The sequence below is a fragment of the Montipora foliosa genome, chromosome 6 (genome assembly GCF_036669935.1).
Source record: "Montipora foliosa isolate CH-2021 chromosome 6, ASM3666993v2, whole genome shotgun sequence".
Taxonomy (NCBI): domain Eukaryota; kingdom Metazoa; phylum Cnidaria; class Anthozoa; order Scleractinia; family Acroporidae; genus Montipora; species Montipora foliosa.
Genome location: NC_090874.1, coordinates 62723705 through 62747688, shown reverse-complemented (window position 1 = coordinate 62747688; position 23984 = coordinate 62723705). Strand labels below are relative to the sequence as shown.

The 23984-nt window shown below is 39.7% G+C and overlaps 1 protein-coding gene across 3 annotated transcripts in view; it reads right to left on the bottom strand.

Moving 5' to 3' along the window:
* The window catches only part of LOC138008090 (short transient receptor potential channel 4-like), a 72028-nt gene that overhangs the window by 35240 nt on the left and 12804 nt on the right, over nt 1-23984 (bottom strand). Inside the window, exons 4-14 of one of the 3 annotated variants that reach the window (XM_068855292.1) lie at nt 23289-23425; nt 22417-22635; nt 18156-18329; nt 17596-17683; nt 15786-15996; nt 14458-14817; nt 13389-13590; nt 10408-10554; nt 9580-9688; nt 8311-8380; nt 6230-7151 (exon numbers count right to left, since the gene is read on the bottom strand). In XM_068855292.1, coding sequence (XP_068711393.1) covers nt 7118-7151; nt 8311-8380; nt 9580-9688; nt 10408-10554; nt 13389-13590; nt 14458-14817; nt 15786-15996; nt 17596-17683; nt 18156-18329; nt 22417-22635; nt 23289-23425 — 1751 coding nt within the window. In that variant the 3' untranslated portion in view covers nt 6230-7117. Of the gene's footprint in view, nt 1-6229; nt 7152-8310; nt 8381-9579; nt 9689-10407; nt 10555-13388; nt 13591-14457; nt 14818-15785; nt 15997-17595; nt 17684-18155; nt 18330-22416; nt 22636-23288; nt 23426-23984 lie in introns of those variants that run through there. The other 2 variants (XM_068855290.1, XM_068855291.1) reach the window with 2 other exon arrangements.

The following is a 23984-nucleotide window of genomic DNA, read 5'->3' as shown; positions in this document are numbered from 1 at the left end:
CACTATGTTCACCGTTTTCCTTGTGGCAAAACCACGCTTCAGTCGGCTTCTTGTTCTTTCAATGTTACTTCTCGTGGGTACTCCTTCGGCTCAATCTTTTGCTGCTCTTATCATCCTTTTCAGTCCTTCCTCCTTCTACTCTCGTTTTGTCATTTCAGTTTATAAGTGCCGCCGTTAACATAGGGATTTCGTCTTTGAAGTCTTGTCGCGGCCCCTGCTAATGGCTCTTAGCAGTGATACAGGGAAACTATCTTGTTCACCTTCAACCTTTCACCACCGACTTTCCTCTTAACTTTCCTCCTTCAACTCTTCTTCTTTCCAACTGGCCGCCAACGCCCGCGTCTTTTACACATATATAGCTTTAATAATTCATTCAAATTACAACATTCATTTTTACGTGACTACATAACAGCACTAAAGAAATTCATTAACACGAAGAGGGGCAATACTATACTCCAGGGAATAAAAATACCACTTCTTGGCAATGCAGCAAAGACTATTGAAGAAGAAATAAATGAGGGGGACATGGGTCATAAATATTTATACGAACGATTGAAAATGGTTTAGCTGCACATAAGTACGCAACAGTCCAAGGTGTAGAGAAGTCTGATACAGATGGTGTAAAAGCCATCATTGTTAATCATAATTATGGTTTTAAGCATGTTGGAATAAACAACTGGAGACAAGACCTTGCTGCGTGTGGATCAGATGGGGTATCCGTGATGACTGGTGTAAGAAACGGTGTTATTGCAAAATTCCGACAAGAAGTTCCGTGGCTGATAGGTATACACTGTGTTGCCCACAAGATTGAACTTGCTATTCTGGATGGGACAAAAGATGTCCTGTACTTTGCTGATCTGACGGAGATGGTAAAAGTCTTTACAAACAGTATCATTACTCGGCTGAGGCTTTGAGAGAACTGCAGGAACTTGCTAATATCATGGCAGAAAACTGTAACCGCCCAGTTAATGTTTCCAGTTCAAGGTGCCGGTATCACATGATTGTCGGGCTTTGAAAGTTGTTTGTAATAAGTACAGACTAATCCACTCACACATGCACGAAACGGCTGTGGCTGCCAACTGCAGTGCGAACATGCAAGGAAGAGCACGAAATGTAGTACAAAGCTTGAGAGCTACAAGCACGTTGCATCGCAAGCTCCCCAAGCTGAAAATACGCGTTGTATGCGACAGCTTGTGTATATAGAGAATTGTATGGAAAAATCACCGATCGTAAAAAAATTGTGTAAATAACTATCTCATTTGAAATAAAGTTTTCCTACGTCAAATGTGTGACGAACTTGTCTCTTGTGCCGAGTTTAGAGCCATTCTGATGCCGTTTAGTGAAGTTATCCGGAAACCGTTACTAAAAGAATAGGAAGGCCGACCACTCCACAAATCGTCTGATTGGTCCATTTGAATTTGACCGCGCGCTGAAAACACGACTTTCCATCGGAGGGAAATGGGAGCCCTAGTGGGACACTTGATTCGCGACAAGATGTACATTTCCCTCTGGTGGAGGGTCGTGTTGCCAGCGCGCGGTCAAATTCAAATGGACCAATCAGAGTTGAGGGTGAAACCACCTTGTGAGCGGCCGTTGTTGACTGCCCGGTCACAAGCCTCTGAGGAAAGCTGAAGGGGTAAATTTTAAGGCAAAGTTTTCGTTCCTCACGAGTCTTTCGGCAGCCGAAACACGGGTATTTGGAGTAAAATCTTTTGGGCTTTATGGAACTGTTGTTTTTATTGTGACTCGGGACTTTTCCTGTTGAGGAGAAAACGATTTGTGGAGTGAGGTCTGGCCAGCGATGGATGGAGTGGTCGGCCTTCCTATTCTTTTAGTAACGGTTTCCGGATATCTTCACTAAACGGCGTCAGAATGGCTCTAAACTCGGCACAAGAGACAAGTTCGTCACACATTTGAGGTAGGAAAACTTTATTTCAAATGAGATAGTTATTTTCACAATTTTTTTACGATCGGTGATTTTCCCATACAATTCTCTATATACACAAGCTGTCGCATACACCACTTATTTTCAGCTTTGGGAGCCTGTGGTTGCATTTATGTTCTTTATGTTGGAAATTCTGGATGAACTCCTGAAATTGAGCTTGACCTTCCAAAAAGATGAAGTTGCTGTTAGTGATGTCAAAAACGCTCTAGAGCGCACCAGTCTGGCTTTCAATGCATTGCTTGCAAGACCAGGTACACAATCTAGAACGTTTGAGCAGTCTCTCAATGGCAACGTGTTTGAAACTGTCACTTTCAACAAGCACTTGAATGATGATGGAGAGCTGACTAATCTGAAGAACAGGATTGTTGATGCCATAAGTCAGTATTTGGCCAACAGGTTTGACAATTTTGAGCGTGATCCTGTCCTTACTGTAGCAAAGATTCTGGAAGTTGAGCATTGGCCTAATGATCATGAGAAACTGTCTGTCTTTGGTGACGAAGAATCAATGCTCTTTCTGACCACTTTAAGCAGTTGCTTGAAAGAGATGACTTTAACCAAGAGGCAGCCCTGTCAGAATGGCTAGACTTAAAAGTCCTCGTGAAGAACAACTATGGAAACCTCAGAAAGCAAGCAGTATGTGTCATGAAATTTCGTTTCAGGTGTCATGAAATTTCTTTAGCCTTTCTTTTCCCTTCTCAAGCTTTACCATTTAGTTTTCGTCTTAGTGTTATTTTAGTTCGTTAACGCCGCAGTCAACTGCCTGATCCGCCATGCAAGAGAAGAGAAAAGGTCGTCGGGCAGTAATCATATTGTTCAGGTCATTTCTCATAACAGACGAAATAGCCTGGATAAATTCTTTGCAGCGGTGGTCGTTCAGGTAAGTCTCTCCTAGGTCGAGACCATTCTTCAGTTAAAGCCAACATAACTCTGGGAACTTTGCAAATAAAAAATTCTCTTTACTTATAAAATAGGCAGTGTTGAAAAGTCTTATCAGCTTTTCTTGGGTCTGAGAATTCATATTTCTTAGAACTCTCCGCATAGGGGCGGCATCTCGGTTTTCCCTGGCATGATATGCTTCAGAGCACTTGAGGTGCGCCTTGCTGCGGGTGTGGGCCTGTAACGTTGTTCTTCGAAAACTACTTGTGGCATTGTAGAGTGAGCTACCTTTATCCGCAAGGGCAGGAACGTCAACGCAGAATTTACATTGCATTAGATTTTTTTTCCGAACTGTAGACCAACCAAAGTCCTTACACGACGTGGATTGGAACTTCCTCACACGTCTGCTTTCATAATTACTCTCAGGTTTCGGAATATCTAAGGGGAAATCTTGCTCTACTTTTTTCTCCTTTGCTCTCCTACCTTCTTCGGATGAATTTCCTTCATCGTTTTCACCACTATTTCGCTTTTTTCTCAAAAAACCGTACTGGAAAAGACTCATTTTTGCAGTGCACTTATAGGCTTGTTTTAAACGAAAATATCGTATGCATTTGGCCTTGCGAAACTGGGTTCCATTGTAACAAGCATTCCTTTCGCGCGAAGAAAGATGGCAGCTACCGTATCGAGGCTCAAGTGAACGGTTGGCCAGCCGTGTCAAAACTTTGCTTAATTATTACAATATTATTAATATAAGCGAATGAAAGAAAAAAAAAAAGAATAGGATAAAACAGAATTATAGGGTACGATGGTAATGATTATTCAGTTTTGTTATCAATGAGTAGTCATCAACATGAGCATCCTCAACTGCGAGTACTGTAAGAAGAAATTTCCTAATTCGTTTTTTGAATGGCCTTTTATCTACAGATACTGATCCAGTAACTTGTCAAAAGAGAAAGACAAGCTAGAATTTAGATACTTTTCCTGCAATTTTAACCTTTCACGGAAACGCTATGTCATATCTCTTCAATATCTCACACTCTGGGCGACTTGATGTTAATGTACATGTACTCTTCAGCAAACAACTTAATCAAAAATGAGAAAGTGCATGCGCTTGACCTTCGATTTTCTGACATGTTCTTCCAACCACGCGTCCTGGCAGAGCTGCATTTATCATCCCATCGGGGGTGGACGCGGAGTAATGAATAATGAATCACGGCTTATAAAAGAAATTAAAGGAATAAAGAATATTTACCATTCGAACATTCGGAATAAATAATTTTATGGTTAATTTTCCAATAATAACGAATACAGGAAAATGAATATCAAAGAAAATTTCGATAGTGAATGATGAATAACTCGGGAAAAAATTGAAGGAATAATAAATAACTTAGATCTCATTAGGGCCGTTTATAGGAGAGAAAATAAGCCGCGGCTAACTCTGGCCGCCGCTTACGTAAGCCGCGAACAACCCGTATAAATGGTACAAAATCTACGTTCACGGCTTTCTCAAGCCGCGTCTTATCCTCTCCTGGGAGTTTATACTCGTATAAATAGTTCCTTTCGCGGCTTATTTTCTCTCGTATAAACGGCCCTATTATTCCGCTTCCACCCCCAAATCCCAGACGAGTAAAATAAGAAATTTAAGGCTGCTCATATTTAAATACAGCACATTGATCCAGGGTACTGATCTGATACCGTTCATAATTTAACTTTTTATGATGAATATTTAGAGAAACATGACTGCTATCATATAAAAGATCCTACGTATCAAAGAAACGTCCCAAATCAAGAGTATTTGTCTCTTACCTCTAGATCTTGCGCTTACCTTGAACGTTCTTCTGAGTTTTTCATATAGCACTGACTGTTAATAGTACGTTTATGATTACGCCGCCAGTGAAGAACGATATACAGTAATAAAGCAAGTCCAACAAGGCCAAGCACTCCGATCATATGTCTCTATGTTTGCTAGAGACGCATGTGTAACGGATCGCCAATTCTGAGCATGGGGATGACCAAAGGGCGGAAATAAATCTCATCGCGGATCAGTCAATAAGAGAGGATAGGGATGGGTGGGAAGGGTTGTAGCGAGAGAGGGTGGACGCATTCGACATTATTCGCTAAGTTTCCTTCCCATCAACCAGTAACACGGAAATAATTTATCGTCTATCATCAAGAACAACATTGGACTAAAAATATAAAATTTCTGTACATTGGACCAAATATTCGGTCTTGGAGAGAGTAAGGAGAGTAAGGAGCTTTCAGACCTTTGGGCCAAAACAGCGATTGTGCTAGTAAAAGTAACCGAGTATTACGCTTCTGGCCATGCCCAATTTTTCCCAAATTATGCTCAATTGCAAAATTATGCTATTTTTTTCCTAAAGTAGTCAAAGTATACAGTCCAAAATTATATTTATTGTTGTTAACATGATATCTTTATCTTGAGTTACACGCTCTGATAAAACACAACTACTGCACTTCATTCCAGACTAGCAGAGGTGCTTTAATGTGTGTGATGTTAGTATGACATTTGATATGTTCTGACACAGCGGGAACTGAGACCCACGCAGTTTTTACTTCAGGGATGTCCAGTCCTCTAAACGACTAACGATCTTCCCCGGCTCCCCCTCAACAATAAAACCCCTAAGACGAATGAAAATAGACTAAACCATGGACAGAACTTGAAAATAATCGACCCCCGACCAACTGATCAAGCAAGTCGTGACTCTGGTAACGTTCCCTTCAAAAAATAAATAAAAATATGCCGATTATGCTAGCAGTCCACTTTTCGTGGACAATTAAAAACGAGATTACACCTTTTTTTACAGCCAAGAAAAAAAAATTCGTAATCTAACTGAGGTAGTACTTACTATTAGCAAATAGCTGAGAAGCTGCGAGGGGTCCCTCTCATTTCACGACAAAAAGTTCACCGAAGTTAATTGTAATTCCTGTCGGGCGGGGTTGGTATCTGGATGGGGGACACCAGACTTTCGTGCACGCCACATGTAACGTAATCGGCTTTTATTCAATCGGAATACTGATATTTAACGGGATCCTAATCATTAATCACTTTATGAGACATAAATCTAGGAGTAATCATTGATTATGATCATGAAGTGAGTTCGTTGGGAGAACTTTGGCGGTTGGAAGCCGAGATGCCATGAAGACGATGCAGTTACGTAAAGAACGTCTATCGAACGTACGAGGATGTGGAATGTGGCTAAACATGGAAAGTTCGGAGTAAAGAGGTCACTAAACCATTCGTGACCTTGATGAATACTTTTAATAAAATTAATTAATAAAATTGCGCTTGACACGAAATCTGTTGAAAAAAACTGCAAAAGGACGATGCCACGAAAGCAAGAGGACCACCAGTTAATGCCGCTGATCCTACTTACTGCATCTTCCCAAAATCATCTCCAACCAGCCAACAAATAATCACGGTGAACGGATCCAGTGTTGGAACGCATATATATGGAGCCCAGGCCCCACACGGTCCCGAATAGTGTGGCTGCGAGCCTTCAATAATCTATAATCACAACCCTTGTTTAATTAAACAACAAGAATGGCCTAGTCTTGACCGGCAATAAAAGCTGACGGCTTAAACCTGATTTTTCTCACGATTAAAGTCTCGTGATTTATGGAGGTACATATAAAAGACCATTACAAGTCAAGTAGACTTTGTCGAATGCTAAAAGGATCACAGAAAGCTGAAGTAGGTAAGCCTCAATTTATTCTCGTCCCCGGGCACTGCTATTCTGACTGTCGTTGACTACGGATCCTCGTGCGTACTCTCCGAAAATTGAAAAATAATGGTGTCATCGCTTTTTACAGATTGAGCTACAGTAGGTGTAGATTAATCTTTTCGCGAAACCAGACCTTTTCAGCCAATCATGTGATTCCAATTAATTCACAACCTCGTTTAAAAATAGCTTAAGGGTTTGCATGCTTTAATTTCAGACCAGTGAGTAAATGACGTCACTTTTCCCTAGATCCAACCCTCTGAGGTCTAATCGGTCAGTTTTGAACGTAATTAATGGCTGACCGTGAAATCCAAAACTTACAATCGATGTAAAATAGCCTTTGGCTAAAAATCAAATCTCAACATTTTTCCAGTGGAGGTTATTAAGCAATCACGCATTCATAATCTGAAGAAAAAAAGGAAGTGATTTTTTTATTCATGCATAGTAACACTTTAAGCTGCTTTTTATTGCAACATGACTATATAGCTACGATAAACTCAGTTGAATTGAGATCCATGATTACATTTTCCGCATTACTTCCGATGATAGTTGAGCGTTATTCAAAGGGAGGTATCATGGCCCGTTTGTTCCTGTAAAAACAAATATCAAGAATCGAAAAACAAGGCAATTCTAAATGCAAAACCTAGCAGCCATGAATTAACGGGGTTTAGCTATAACTAATTAAAAATTATGTTATTTTTTAATATAGAGTTGGAAAAAAATATTCTAATCACTTGAGATGCGCGGATTTCTGGATTTCTGGCTGTCAGCATTGTGCCCACAGTATCAAGGGCAGCGTTGTTGCGCATGGCATGTGATCTTTTTTGCTACCTCCCGGTAGCACTCCGCTTACTCATGCACCTTATTCCAAAATGGACGTCATTTTACTATTCTTTTGTTTCCTTGCAAATTAGCCCTTGTTGCCTCGTTCTTAAGCTGAAATTTCAAAAGAATATTTCACCTTGAACGAGGCAACAAGGGCTAATTTGCAAGCGAACAAAAGAATACTAAAATGGTAGCCGTTTTGAAATAAGGTGTATGGTACCGGTAATTTTTAGTTGTAGTTTTTCTAATTCGTTTCATTTTTTTTTCACTCAGGCCCTGTCAAAGACTTCTTTCAAAATGGTTGCTAAATAAAATATTCACTTGATTATCTCAACCACTGTTACGCTGATTTCATGCTTTCCGACCTCGCTACGACGTGCAAAAGTTCAAGAATATATTTTTCAACTTTTGTTTAAATTGGGACTGTGGGTGTAATTGATCGTTTTAAGACAAATTTTTAAAAAAGATATTATCACTTGACTAATTTTGCTCTTTCAAACCTCAACTAAATAGACCCTTCTCCAAAATGGCGGCTACGGATTGAAATGAGTTAAAATCGAACTAAATGAAAAATTGATAGTAGAAATAGAAAGAGCACCTTTACCTTAGTAACCCTCCAAAGTTTCAGCGTATTAAGTATTAAATCACCTGAGTAAATGTAAGTTGAAATTTGACAAATTTGCAGACGTTTATATTACTGGGGGTATACGCCATACCCCCAGTGATGCAAACGTCTTACATTTTCTCAGCTGATATTACACATGATAAGCCGAAACTTTGCAAGGTTACTAAATTAAAGTGTTATTTCTAGTGCTGGTATACGTCTTTAATTTTAACTTATTTGAATTTTCGGCCGCCATTTTGGAGAAGGGTCTATTTCCAAGGAAACCAAAGCTTTGAAATAAAAAACAAACGCTTATCTACCTGCTTTCCCCAGTTTCGCCAGTAATCAAGACTTGCAACTTCTCAATCACTAGATCGATCTTTTCTTCAGCTGAAATATAAATATCAGGGAACTCATAAAGACAGGCAAAAAACAGGTTTTTATAATGAGGCAGTTTGCACCAAGTAAATCTCAGTAAGGGTTATAGCGTTATTTGTTGGTGAGGGTAAATGCTAATCTCGTACGCAGATCTCACTTTGTCTCTGGACAGTGAGAGATCTGGGTACGAGATTAGGTAAATGCAGTTGTTTATGTTTTATACACCTTATTCCAAAATGGCCGCCATTTAAATATTCTTTTGTTTTTATTCAAATAAGCCCTTGATGCCTCGTTCTTAAGCTTAAAATTCAAAAGAATATTTTATCTTGAACGAGGCAACAAGGGCCAATTTGTATCCGCATAAATCAGCGGCCATTTTGGAATAAGGTGTATTGGGGAGCGGAGATCGAGAGACACGTGATGACCTTAATTGTCTGCATTCCCAGACCTGAGTAATGAAGAAGATGAGGAGAAGAGAATTAAGGGGACACTTCATGACGCGAATAGCCCATTTCCGAGTTGCTGTTTGCCTCGGTTTCAAAGCGAGTCTTGGTGCACAACCAGGGTTAGTGGAAATGAGTGGTGTATTTTCATGCAAATCAAACTCATTATCATTAGAATGCAAAAATTTGGTTTTGTCAACGGAGTTGACAATGTAAATTGGCCACAGTTTAAGTTTTGCTCGTCTGATTCTATTAATATATTTGCTTTGGTATCTAGTTTTCCATCCGTTTTTTAATCGTTAGTACTCAGCAGGGATTTATTGATCAATCTACACTGATGTGATCATTGCCAAGTTTCTATCATCGTATCCTAACCGAGGACGAAGGGCTAACGCTCGAAACGTCAGCTTTTAGAATCTCTGTACGGTGGCAAATTTACATTGTCCACCCAAAACCAAATTTTTGTATACTACTTCCCCACCGACGCAGCACCACAGTTTCTTTAGAAACTATCCCCTTCATTCATTATCTTTAGAATGGTTTAGCACCAAGACTCGTTTTGAACCAGAGGCAAACAGCAACTCGGAAATGGCCTCCTTCATCTCTGGACATATCGTGTTGGATGAGAGCCCCGCAGTTGAAAGCTAAATCAATATTGGTTTATATCATGGTTCTTGCCTTGTTGTGCGGGTTCTGAGACTAATGAGAATGCAAATGCATTGAACATTTTTCTTCTTGTACCCATTTGTGGTTAAAAATGGTTCGTACCTGAAAGAGGAAATCCTGCACCAAATTTCGTCTTGTAGCGCTTAACAATACTTGGAAACAAGTATTCTTCGTAATAGCTGTTGTAGAGTTTTAGACGCTCCTTTTGTTCCTGCAGTAGCGTGGTAAGAAACAAAACACAAGGAAGAAAAATATGGCTTACGTACGTATACAGAGTGAATGAGAGAGACACCTAACGATCGTTTCCCGCGGTTATGGCATGGGGTGTTGACATCTAGTCATAATTTGTGAAATTTCGGTTATATTAGTCAAATGAAACGGTTCGTTTCCTTTCGGTCCCATCGCAACAGTTGGAACTACTTTTGGAGGCGTTATTTGGCCGATATCATCCTTCGGACCAAACACTATCCCAGGGCAGAAATTGACGACTTCTTTGTCTCGTGCTCATAAAAGACCACGTGAATTTCTCGAATCGCTCTACTGAGCTTTCCCAAGAAGTTCCCACTAGTATAATAATGTTTAACCTGCCTCGGGGTCTTCCTGTACGTTTGGATGGAGAAAGAGAAATCCCAGACTGGCTCCTTTGGATCGAAGTTCGAGCTCAAACGTTTGGCTGGTCATGTTTGTAGGAAAGAAAGAGAACTTTAGATCGTAAAAGCACTTTTAAATACGCAAATGGAGGGGAACGCTGAACCTGATTTTGGCGCAATCATGTTTAAATAATATGATGTTTGTTCGGGATAGAAATCTCCGATCATTTAATTACATACTTCACAAAATCTGTCTAGAGGGTGTACGCAAGGTGTTACAAGAAACTTATTATTAAACTTAGTTTCAAAAGTTAATGATAAAAAATTGGTTTCATTTTACCAAGATACGCGGATCGTCTCCTCCCCTCAAAAGGAAATAAAGGCCAGGCACTGTAATCAAGTTGAAGGGCACCACAATTGGGTGCAAGTTCCTGTACTGGTTCTCAAGAATCGCTCTTGCAAATTTCCATTCTATCTCTGAGTTGTTCTGCAAGACAAAGTATTTAAACAAGACAGGTGTAACTGATACCATGTATGCAACTCTTTGGAATCGGATCTGTAATTTCACTGGATTAGTGTGGGACTCGTTCATTCTTTCTGTTGTACATTCGATTTAATGGGGGCCATTGTTTTCGGAATCAATCCCGCGAGCAGTTTGTTGATTGCGTGGGGTTTGCATAAGCTCGTCGTTTTCGTATTAATTCTCCAAGAAATCCGCACCCGCACTGATTATTGAAATTGCTGTTATAAACAAATGCGCCCAATTCACTCTGTAATCTTTGTGCAATTTAGGTTTTAAAAAGCGTCTTTAGAATGGACGGGTCCATTGATGCTTTTGTTGGAACTGGGAAAAAGATTGTCAGTTCTTGGTGCCTAATATCTCTCTTATTATTATTAAACAATCAAGGTCTCAAACTGGAGAGATGTCTACATCTTAAATAGGTTCTTTCAAGTCTATTTGGGTACAGCTAAACGCTTTCTATTGACAAATTGGCATACATACATACATACATACATACATACTTAATTGACCGCTCCCCATAGGGGCTTTTCAGGGCCAATGAATCAACGAAACAACAGAACACAACAACAACAACTGTTAAGAATCCCAACTGGCCGGAGGCAAAGCAGTTCGCTATTTACAAGTGCAGCTGGGAAGTTGAACCAGGGACTACCAGGAACAAATTCAGCGAATGGTCAGAGCGGGTCTTGAACCCGGGATCTCCGGATCTCAAGGCAAGCGCCCTAACCACTGGGCCACACTGCCTCCTATAAGCTTATATAGTTTATTATCTTTTGAATCCAAGCTGGCCAAGTATTAATCTCGTCTCTTAAAACCCCAAGAATTCTTTTGGCATGTTAATTACCGTATTTAATTATTAGTTGTATACTGATAACATTAGATGGTCCATTTATAACTGTTAACCCAGTAACTCAAATAATTGCCTTTTCTCTTCTACATATCAATGGATAGGAGACCCACCTTGCAGGATCGGAGGCAACTATTTGTTGGTAATTTACACAGACAAATCCTGCCTCCATTTCAACACGGTGAAATCGGTCCGACCGTAGAAAATTTAACGTCCGAACTGCCAGACCACGGTTTACCCGTTCACCAAAAGGAGCGAGCAAGGAAGCAAAGAAATCACCATTATCATCTTGTAGTCTATATGTGACTGGCTCTGTCAACTTAGAAATAATTTTTCTAATAAAAGGGTTAAAACCTCAGAACGTAATAAAACCAAAAAATAAAATCACTCAATTAAAAAATACTTTGGTTGAATCGCAGCTCAACCTTCATCACCGAAATAAAAATTTACTTTTTATTACGTTGTGACTTTTTCGCCCTTTTATTAGGAAGATTATGTATCCGGAACGTGGAATCGACATTTTTGCTTCTAACTTGCACATCATTTAGAGATAGTTGCTTTTCTTTAAGAAATATAAGGTAGTTTTCACATGATCATCGCGTTCACTAGCGACGGAGTTGGTGTTGTAGTCGTAGTCGTAATATATACTAATTGACTGAGTGGGAGGGCCGAACGGGAAAATATTTGGCCGAATTCAGTTCATGGCGTACGGACCCAGCGCAGCGAGTCCGTGCGCCATGACCGAGAGCCAAATATTTTCCTGTCCGGCCCGACCTAAACTCAGTCAATAAGCATTTTATCATGTGGGCTCTTGACACTATTTATGAGCACTAAGAAGATGAAGTTAGGACAAAATAAAAAACAAAAATCTGCACAGAAAATTTATCTAATATGTTGTTTGCTTTTGCTTTTCTGGCTGTAAATTACCTGGATGTTTAAAAGCGACGAAATCTCCTAAAATTTCATCGCACGGAGCAGCACGTGTTCCTAGTAGGGCAGTACGGCTTTTTAAGGCCCTGTTCGCGCTAATGCGTACGGCCCTCATACAGGCATTTTCCCAATAGTTTTGCAATAAAAGGGCGCGTGGGGCCGTACAGGCCATATGATAAGTGCGCTTATGACCTAGTGAAAATCAAAGATCGGAGTCGTACGCGGAGTCATAAGCTCGACGGAATCGGAGTCGGAAGAATCAAAACGTTTCCATTTCTTCCAACTCCGCTTGTGACCCTGTCGCTTATGAACAACCAATCACAATACTTGGAATCGAACATTGTGATTGTTTAAATTCTTCCGCTTCTGCGTGCGACTCCGGCAGCTCAGTTTTCACTTGATCGTAAGCGACGGAGTCATAAGCGGAATCAGTATCCTGCATCCCACTCCGGCAGTTTGATTTTTACTAGATCATATCGCTCTGCCCTTCCGATTACGACTCCGCCTCCGACTCCGTCGCTAGTGAAAATCAGCCTTAAGGACTAAAACCTCAAAAATTCACGCATAATGACAGGAGTTCATTAAGGGGTCCTCTATCTCCGATACTTGGACTAGTAGTCAACCTTTCCCAAGTAGATTTATTTATAGAACGCCTCCCTTGGGAAATTCAGCACGCCCACTGTTGCAAAGGCCAATCAAATCAGTGCTTTCTCAGCGTCAAGGGAAATGTGATTCTTTTCGCGGGAACAACATCTTCCTTAAAATAAATTAATTGGGAAAGGGTTGACTCAAGGAATTAGTGTAGATAGAGGATCCCCTTAATAAGCTCCTGCATGACAAAGACATGGAAAATTATATAAGTATTATGTGGATATTCTGAATAAATAAATAAATAAATAATAATTATAATTAATAGTGATATCATATGGACGACGACGACGACAACGATGATGATGATGATGATGATGATGCCGATTTTGATGTTGCCCTACAACTTTCAATTTCTATTGCATCGTCTTACCGAGGCGTTATCAAATGTCTTTGTCAGCAAAGCTACCAGTATATTGGTCATCATGATAACGGACAGGATAAGGAAGGCGAAGTACAAACCATGCACAACATACGTAGCGACGGGTGAATCAGTTACCACCATATCTGACTGACTGGTCAGGCCAAACAAAGACCACATCAGTAGTCCTGTCACATTGGCGAGCAGATCAGGACTAGGAAAGAAAACAATGATCATTTAAGCGTCAAACAGACCCAAACTAGTAAATTTAGTTATACAGCACAAAAAGAAAAACGTGCAACGACAACAGCAACGGCAGTCGTCGGTCAACATTCGCGGGTAACAGTGCAGTTACCCTCTGACGTCATAGATTTTGCAATTTTGCCCGCTCAGAGACTTTTGGCGGGAAACAGTTTTGTTGTTAGATGTCATGTGACCTCGAAGTAATTTGAGCGCGCGCTGTTGGGGGAAGAATTCAGCTATACAACAATGCTATTTATTGACGGATAGCATGGACTAACACAACTACAGCTACAGCTTCTTGCAAAAGGATCCCATAATGATTCAGGCGTGGTGAGAGAATTGAAATCATCTTATTATAGTATTAAAATAAATCCTCGCTTTTCACATGACATTACTGCAGCTGCGGGAAACAACTCATTGGAGTGAGTTAAATTAGCGGGAAAATCAATGTAGTATAAACACGTAAAGGAGAAATTTTGTTCTTCATCAACAAAATTCTTGACAGCTAAACGAAGCTTCCTAAATCCATCCTTAATTAAATTTTCCCAGCCTCGTTTTGATAAGACCTGCAAAATTGTTCCATAAATTGGAGGGGCTCAGACATGATCCCTATATGATCCCTCATCATGGTTAGGGTATTAGTAAATGAACGTTTATCAGATAGCTAATTTTGCAGCTAAGCGAGGCTGCAAATCGCAGTAGAGTGTTTGAAGTTAATTGGGGAATTTGAGCTCAGAGGAGGCAGGGTAGAGCCTTCTTATACTAACTTTGGACGAATAACTAGTGCCTCTTGTGAGGAGTGAGAATGAAAACAAATATATAAAAATGTAATACTTACCGAAAATTCTTGCTCACATAGTCTCCATTAATGTCAAGGTAAGACATTCCCGCAGTGTGGCATTTGGTTATCGCCACAGAGAATGCAGCAATGATGAAGATGAATTGGATGAGAATAATGAACAAATCAACACACATGCGAAAAAAAGCAAGTTGAAGAGGACCGACGGTTGAATTGAGCCCAACAAAACTGGAAAAACGCAGAATCAACAACAAAGTGTTGAAACCGTAGAGGTAGCTGGCGATTTCCAACAAACGATTTTTGGAGGGCTCTCCTCCTTGAATCACAACCACAAGTCGCATAACGAGTATGAAGAGGTAAATGATCAGCACCAAAACGTCGATGTAATTCCACATGTCCCTGGAAAGTCGCAAAAAAGAAAAAAAAAAGAAAGAACATATTGCCGTCATTGAGACAGGAGCCTCCATTTACTTGTCCAATTTAAAATACCATTGCCTTTCTTTCTTAGGGGAACGAGGAATTAGCAAGGCGACGGCAAAGAATATTTCCAGAATCAGTAAAAGTTAACGCGCGGGGATTCTGGGACGGGATTCTGGTGGCGCATCATCTTTCGCAACTAGGTGGTGTTTTGTTTGTAAGAAAATAATAACCACACAAACAACAACAACAATAATACTAGTGATAATAATAATAATGATAATAATAATAATAATAATAATAATAATAATAATAAGAAGAAGAAGAAGAAGAAGAAGAACGATAAGGATAATACTGAATGATAATGTAATGAATTTATGTAGCGCATTTTCTATATTTACACATTCAAATGCGCTTTTCAAGCAATCAATCTATGGACATCAGCGTGTACGGGCACCGCTGGCAGCCGCTATCAGTCCTTTAGCCCCGGATCCTCACCCAGCCCGCGCAGTAGAACAGCAGGCGTTGCAGGATCTTTAAAGACGTGTCTGTTCTGGATCCCTTAGTTCTTTTGAATGAGGCAGACACCATCATGGCGTATGGTAATGTTTTGTACGGGAAAAAAGTTCAGTAATTGTAATCATCGTCACAGTAAAGCACTTAAAATCGATTAATTAGTAGGCGGCGTGATTTAGTAGTCATGGAGGTGGACTTTCGTGAAGAAGTTCTCCCGACCACCAATTTATTGTAGCTTTAGTTTTTTCAACGCCGTTGTGCTTATTCAATGATAAAGGACTGTGTTTAAGTGGCAGTGTATTTAGCCCTGAGACACTACAGAATGATAAATGAAATCATAATAAAAATCATAATAAATCATGAATCCAATCAAATCATAGGTTATTTTTTAGGGTTTTACTCTACTAGAAAACTTAAAATGGCATATAGCTTACTTGAAGTACTTGGAACGCGAGCTTTTGTATTGCTGGTATTCACTGAGGACAATGCTACAGAAGTAGATAAATATCAAATATTCCTCCCATCTCGGTTCAACAGTCGAGCTCAACATGCAAACACGACAAAGAAGCAAGATGAAAGCGACCTGACTCAGTTTGTCTTTCACAAAGAGCACAAAAGGAGTGAGAAGATAAGCATAGTATGTGTCTGTTAAAAAAAGAAAAAAGACTCAGGTTATAAAACACGTACAATCATAATGGACGTGTATGTATATTAATCAACAATAGGCCATTTTACAGTTGTTTGCTCAGCGACCAAGCCTATGAATGGCTGTGAGGCTGCCGGTGACCTTGCATTGATACAGACCTCACTGCTTTTATCATGTAAATTGTGTTGTTGTAACGCTAATTAGTCCATATTAACATTACAAAAGCATGAAGGTTTGTATCAAAACAGGGTCACCGGCAGCCTCGCTTCCATTGCTAGGCCTGGTAACCTAGCCACAACTGTAAAATGGTCTATTGCTACGCTTAGTGACTGGTTAGGAAATGAGGTGCCAGTTTATCAAAAAACCAAAACTAATCGCGATTTACACGCGCGATTTAAGTAAGTTACACGGAATTGCCACGAATTTGGATTGGTTCATTGCGCTGTTTCAACCTGCTCTGATTGGTCGAAGTAATTACTTTGGTATTTCTTTTTCGACACTCAATTGAAAACCGTTGCAAATGGTATCGGTTAATCACCTTAAGAAAGATTTGGGAGCCGACGTACTGAACGAAAACCATTCGTCACAGCAAATGAAGTCACTAAGGCAGCGTTTACACGAATACAGTTTCACATCGACACGGTTTCGTGACTTTGAAACCGCGTCAAAATCGATGCGGTTTGGAAGTGTTTACACGGATCCGTTTTCGGCAGAAAATCCAAGTCGTAATGGTGTAAGCAAGCGCTGCACTGCGTGCTTATGTCACTATTTTCAATTGAACAATGCAAATTTCGCACCAAAATAGTAACCGTATTCAAGGCGATGCGGTTTCGCTGTTTACACGATAGATGAAACCGCATCGTTTTGAAAACGCTCCACTTTTGGCACCGGTTTCAAATCGACACGGTTTCGATAACAGTCTCGATCGGTGTCGTGTAAACGGAAGTGGTAATCGCATCGAAATCGATGCGGTTACAAATGAAACCGCGTTCGTGTAAAGGGTGCCTAAGAGTCGCATATTTTTTGGAAAACCTCTGAGTGTCACGTGACATAGCCTTGCGGTCAAGCTTGGGGTCTGCGGTTTAAATTCTGACGGCTGGATACCCTTCTTGCGGTAAATGATTTCCCACAGCGTTTTTCATCTTAAAATTATGTAGGAACTCACGTTTAAAGCTGTAAGTTATGCTCTTTAATGCTTTAACTTTTGAATGGACGCACTTTTGCTGATTATTTGCACATCCTTGAGGAAGCTGGCTCGGTTGAATTAAAACATGTAAAGTAAAACAATAATACAACAAAGCGCATTTTTCCCGCTAAATGCCGAACCTTGCGCTAGAGTCTATTTTTGCCTCTGCAGCAACTGGCTAACGGCTTTGAAACGCGATGTTAAATGTCCCTAATGACAAAAGGCTACGTCACGAAACGTTAGTTCACAAATTATTCTTGCAATGGTTGATGCTGTTCTATCATTTTTTTTCTCAGAGATTTCCCTGCATAGGGAAGATTCAACGTTATTCAAAACACAAGTTTGATCATCATGTAAAGTGTGTGGTCTATTTGGCATTAAGAAAGGGATTTTTGTTCTTCTATACTCATACCTAACACTTTCCCCGGAAAATTTTCAGGTTGCGAGAAAGCTATCCCACTTTCGTCCGGCATTTTTGACTTGATCATGCGCAGTCGGCACTGTAACATGGATAACAAAAAATAATTCACAAGTCGTCCTTTGAATCTAAATCCAGATAGAATTTATTTTTTAAAAAATACCTTCTTTTATTACCCCCTCCCCACTTTTATTACCCCCTCCCCTCCCTTAGCTTAACAGTCATCAGAATTAGCATAATTTTTGCAAAATTTTGTCAAATGACCAAGAGAGCTGGGTATGAAAAAAATTTAGAAGAGAAATTTTTTTTATATCTTTTGGTTGCAAATCCACCAAATCTGGTGGAAACAAGAGCAAAAACCAAATAGGTTACATTTTTTTGTTCATAACCCTTTGATTTACTCCCAAAAAAATCCATGAGAAATGTAATGGAATTTTTTTTCTTATCGGTGTGTCTTACTAAGGGTGGGTAGGGAATCGTTGTCAACTACAAGAATCAAAATCAAGAAATTAAAGCGTGGACATTTCTCTCTAAATGAAAAAAGTCAAGAATACCTTCTTTTGATCTCTGTAGCTGGCAATCCCAATGATTGGCAGTAGTATTGGTGTCAGAAGTGTTTCTATCACGATTAAAGGAAACAGAAGAATACGATGGCGCTTGAAAAACTCTGGCAACCCGAGCAACCATCTCATCTTGAGCCTCTTGAACAGCAACGGGTGCGCCACCAGCTACCAGAAATAAACGAACATATATAACTACATGTGTGGTCAACGTGCATGTGTTGAAGATCATCCAAGTTAAGTAGCAACTCAGGGTGGGTCGTTGCCGTTCTTGATGGTAACGAAGCCTTTTTATTCGGTTTGGTTTCAATTAATTGTTGCGGTTGTCTTCATGTAAATGCTTTAAAATCGCGACGGTTGGAGTGCTTAACTCGATATTGTAGTGGTTAAGTGCGTGTGCTCTTCAGCCATTCAACCGTTGAAAGTTTAAAAGTGTTTTTCAAAATTCTTTGTGACATATGGTGCTAATCTAGTCCTAGATTAAGTATTTTTTTCCTCATTTGCAAACGACAAGCTTAAAAGTGAAAATTGTTCTAAGTGTCGTCCAAATAGCAACGACTGTTTACGAAATGGAAGTACATACATACATACATACATACATACTTAATTGACAGCTCCCCATAGGGGCTTTTCGGGGCCAGTGAAACACAACGAAACGACAAAACAGAACAACAACAACAACTGTTAAGAATCCTAACTGGCCGGAGGCAAACCAGTTGACTATTTACAAGTGCAGCTGGGAAGTTGAACCAGGGACTACCAGGATCAAATTCAACGAGTGGTCAGAGCGAGTCTGGAACCTGGGATCTCCGGATTTCCAAGCAAACGCCCTAACCACTGGGCCACACTGCCTCCTGGAAGCATGCAGCGCCGCGTTGGCTATCTAGAGAACTTAAAGCTTCTGTTTGCACCTAAGCTTAAAGTACCTCCTTAAACAAAAGTTAAATTTCAAAACTATATTTACCTTTGCGTCTCTAGAATTTACTTTATTATTTGCTTCATAAGGTGTGTAAGAGAAAGTCGCTGGCAATCATTTGTCCAATGGCCGAGGCAGTGAGAGGCATGGGCCTATTTCTTCGATGACGTCATGAACTACCTTGTATTATTCTCGGATTTGACATGACGTCACAGCCGCCGTGTTGGTATCCCTAAACAAAGAAGCGAGGGCCATTTTGGTCTTCCGATCCAATCCTCCAGGAATTGAACTCTATTGTTATGCAAACGTTTTCTTTTGTTTCCTTTGAAAGACATGGCTGTTGATCACGTGAGTGAAACCCAAGAACAGTTTTGGAAGAACTTGGTTCTTGACGTCATTGAAGGAATAGACCCATACTTCTCACTAACTCGGCCAAATGAATGCCACCTTTGTTACTCTCTCGTATCCTATTAGGCCTATTAAAAGTAAAAGCTAGAGAAGCAACGGTAAAATATAAATAGATTACTTGATAGAAAGTGAGCGTAGCGAACGTGTGAGTTTCTAAAGTTTTGCAACGAGTCAAAAAAATCCGTAAAAAGCACTTTCTATGGTCTAATTTGTTTATTATATATTAAAGGGGAATAAAAGCGTGTAAATCAGCACTTTTAGTTTTTCTTTATGACGTAAGGTTTATAAACCATGTTTGCGAAGTAGCGAAACCTCAAGAATCCAATTAATAAAATTCCGAAATGTGCAAAATTGTCTTCAGGAGAAAACGTTTTAGGTATTAAAAAACCTCCTCATTCAGAATAACGCTAAATGCAAAAAAATTCAAAAGTACAACGACGAAAACACTTTTTCACATTTATTTTAATTCCGATTAATCACTGTGCATAGACAAATTTGGACTCTGCTGACTTACACTGTTTATCGAGATATTAAATGTTCCTCCATGAATATTTGCACCTCGAAGTAAGGAAAATACTTGTTGAGATGATTCTTGGTTTTCTGATAAACTGACATCTTCTCTTTCTTCAATTGCGAGGGATCTCCTAGTTGACGTGGTACTGCTTAAGATGTTGGTTCAATGTTTCTCTCTCGGTTCAATGTTTTCGAATTCTTCGTCTTTTCCTTTCACTCTAATAAATTCTTTGAGTAAGGAAACATCTCTTTTGTTTTTACTCAACGTGGTTTTGTTTGCTTGCTCCTCGATAAAAGCCTCTAAAGTTGTTTCAGGTGGAACAAAACGTGTTGAAGCCATGTTTTGCGAAAAACACAAAAATGCTCAACCGGCGCGCCTCGGAACCCATTTGAGTGTTATGTTCTGATTGGCTAATGGGTGATTCTACTCAATGCTCATTGGGTATATTTTTCACATGTGAAAAAAGCTATACTGGAAACTGATTGGACGTATCGTGTTTTCCACATATAAAATATAAGGAAGAGAGAATTCTATTTGGAAGGTTTACTACATGAAATTCGCCCTATATATATATATATAATAAATTAGACATTCAACTTTTTCAAAAGAAGTACATCGAGGTTAGGAGGTTCGTGACTGTTTTATCCTTTTATTATGACAAGGGCATGGTAGTTCCTGAAAAATTACACTGGTCGAAACGGCGCTTAATTTAGGTGAGAAAACGAAAATTTATCTTCAAAGTGCTGACGTTCTTCACAAAACCTCAAATTTGGCTATTTCAGGTCGTTGTTTTGCAGACGACGCAAAGAAATGGACAAAAGTGGAAAACGCACGTGCAGGGTGTGCAAAACCATTGTTTTTGTCAACTAAAATATGCAGTTATACAATAATTAGGATAGTACGCGCACTCCCAATGGTCAATAGACCAGCATTTTCCTTCATTTGTCGACTTACTTTTGAGAAGTATTTTATAAAAGCAATAGGGACTTTTTTCCTTTCTCATCTAAACACTCGACAGGGATTTGGGAGAATTATCGACAGTTGTCTAGGGTTTGCATAACTGTGTCGAATTCTCCCAACTCCACCTCGTGTTTAGATGAGGCTATGTAAACACGGAAAAAGTCCTTTGTTGCTTAAATGTGTGACGTTCTCGTTGTCGTCGCTATTGTCAATGCTTAAACTATCTTTACTAACCACTAAGCGACCAAAGTCTTAAGCATTGATTTCAAAAAGACACCTGTTCATTTTAACCGGAATTGTCCTATTAAATGGTCCGCCATTAGTAACTTTAAGTTCTTGTGAGAGCTAGATTGAGGAGGAAATGACATCAAAGGCTCACTAGTTTAAAACTGCAATGCGTGCGTACACCGCAGAATTAACATGCAGCACAGGAGTTCTGGGCTTTCAGACTTTTAAAATCGGGCTTTGCATAAATAATAACATGCATTCACACGCTGAAATTTTAAGTTAGTAAGCCTTTGACGTCACTTTCCCTGGATCCATTCCTCTGAGGTCCAATCGGTCAGTTTTGATGGCGGGCCGTCAAATGAAATATAAACTCAAGCTCGACGTAAACGGCCTTTGGACAAAAATCGAAGCTCAAAATTTTGCCAGTCAGGTGTTAAGCAAACACACTTTTTCAAAATCTGAAGAAAAAGGGAAGTGATAATTTTGATCACAGGGTCACTTTAAGTTGCTTAAAGTGCACCTAACCCCAAAATATTTTTTTCGCTAAAATAAATCTTTGCACCAGTTCGAAACGCATTGCGGCCATTTTTTCCTTTTTCTAACAAATCCTGCCATTTTATAGGCTTCGAAAGTTGCGAAAATCCAAGCATCTTTTGTTCACGACCCAGTCAGAAGGGGAGTGGGTCTATTCCCGCTTTGACCTCACATACTAATTTACATTGCATTAACTCTTTGTAAAAATGCATGCAAAGTAGATTGTGACGTCAAAGCAGGAATAGACCCACTCCCCTTCTGACTCGGTCGTGAACAATAGATGCTTGGATTTTCGCAACTTTCGAAGCTAAAAAAATGGCAGGATTTGTTAGAAAAAGGAAAAAATGGCCGCAATGCGTTTCGAACAGGTGCAAAGATTTATTTTAGCGAGAAAAATATTTTGGGGTTAGGTGCACTTTAATCATAGGGAGCCCACACAAACAGTGTGTCTGTTTGTATGTTCGAAATATAAAGAAATGTATAGGAAATATTGAAGAGTCCTAATATAGTAAACTTACATCGAGAAATGACTATGTTAAAGCTCAAAATAACCTCAGTTGTTGTGTATTGTCATTTCTGCGGCTGAAAATGGTGAATTTGAGCGATTTGGTGGGTTTTCCGTTGACAGTTACTACACGTCCTTGTAAGGACGTGTAGTAACTGGACAAATGGACAAATGGACGTTTCCCACCAACCTTTTTTTGTGAGTAGACGATGGCGTCGTCAGTTAAACCACTTAACATCGAAGCCTGGCTGTGAACATTTTCAGTCACATCGCTTTTAACCAACTCCTTGTTGTCATTCACTTGATCGATCAACTGCACGGCAAAATCCTCTGTCTGCTCTGCAAGCTTGGTAAGAAAGCCAGTATTTTCCGTCCAGGTTTCAGCTAACTCGTTCAGTTTGCGGTTCACCTCAGAATGATAATTGTTTAACATTTAGAGCACATTTCGTGCAGGAGAGGGTCAAATTTGAATTATTTTCCTCTGTTGCGGTTTTGTACTTCTCACGCTCGTAGACTGGTTAATTACTCGGTTCCCAGTATGCCAATCCCAGTAGGAAAATGGGTAATATTTCGTCGTTTTTTTTGTTATTAAAAATGTCCTTGCACCAATCAGAGGTAAAGCAAAACCAATCATCACATATTCATTGGTCATGCACGTATTTGAGTTATGCATAACTATGATTTCTCGCTTTTCGTTTGCTCTTACAACTTTCCGCTGGTTCCTTGTTGCTGCGTTTGTTTCTCAAATGTTGTAATATCACTGACATCTGACCCCCACGGGTCTTTGGGACCCGGATTGTTTTCAAGAGCCACCCCATCGTTTTTGTACTTTTTGGATTGTGTGCTTGATTAAACAATCCTTGTCGTTATAGAAGCGATCTCGTTTTGTTAAAGCCCTTTCATTGCTTCGGAAACAGCTTCATTCACTAATGACTTCGAATTTATCATTTTTTCAGGGTAATCGAACTTTTTGCGCCCATTAATCTGCACTGCAGCTGACTTGGGACTCCTCGGAAGGTAAGAAAGAAAAAGAAGTTATATGCTGCTCCACTTTTTACTTACCCTGAAAACCACATCTATTGGGTTTTTGCACGAGCACAAATTCTCTGCAGTGACGATTTGTTCGATCTTTTCAACAGTCCATTTGTTGCTTATGGAGTCCACTTCGCTTTCTGCAAATGTCTTTAAATTTTTTTCCGCTTAAAAAAAAACCGTTTCAGTTTGAGGGTTTTTCTTTGAGGGACTAATTCATTCGGATAACACCCAGGCTTATTTTGAATGATGCTTATTGCACTTCTATCCCATTCTGGCAATATTTGTGAAACGGTCTCCTATGCTCTTCTACTGTTCTACAAAAAAAAATTGTCCTTTCAGCCAGATTGGCGTTTCTATTTACGACAAATTTTCTAGCTTTAAAGGGAGAATGACATGTGCAATTAGCCACGTCAAAAATAGCATAATACTCTTTGTTTGTGCCTCCAAAATTTTGCATAAGCATTGTTTCCAGTTTCTCTTCGGACCATTATAAGTCCCAAGAGAAAATCAAAACAATGCTCATGCAAAATTTTGGAGGGACAAACAAAGAGTATTATGGTATTTTTGATATTGGCTTATTGTGTGTGCTCAAGGTTAGGACTGGAACAAGCATGAAATGGAGTCTCTAGCGAGGGAGAAACCTGCCCACACCGGTTTACTCCAAAATAAGGTGAGACACTTCGTGAAACATATACAAGTGTAACATTTGTTGACGTTATGTGG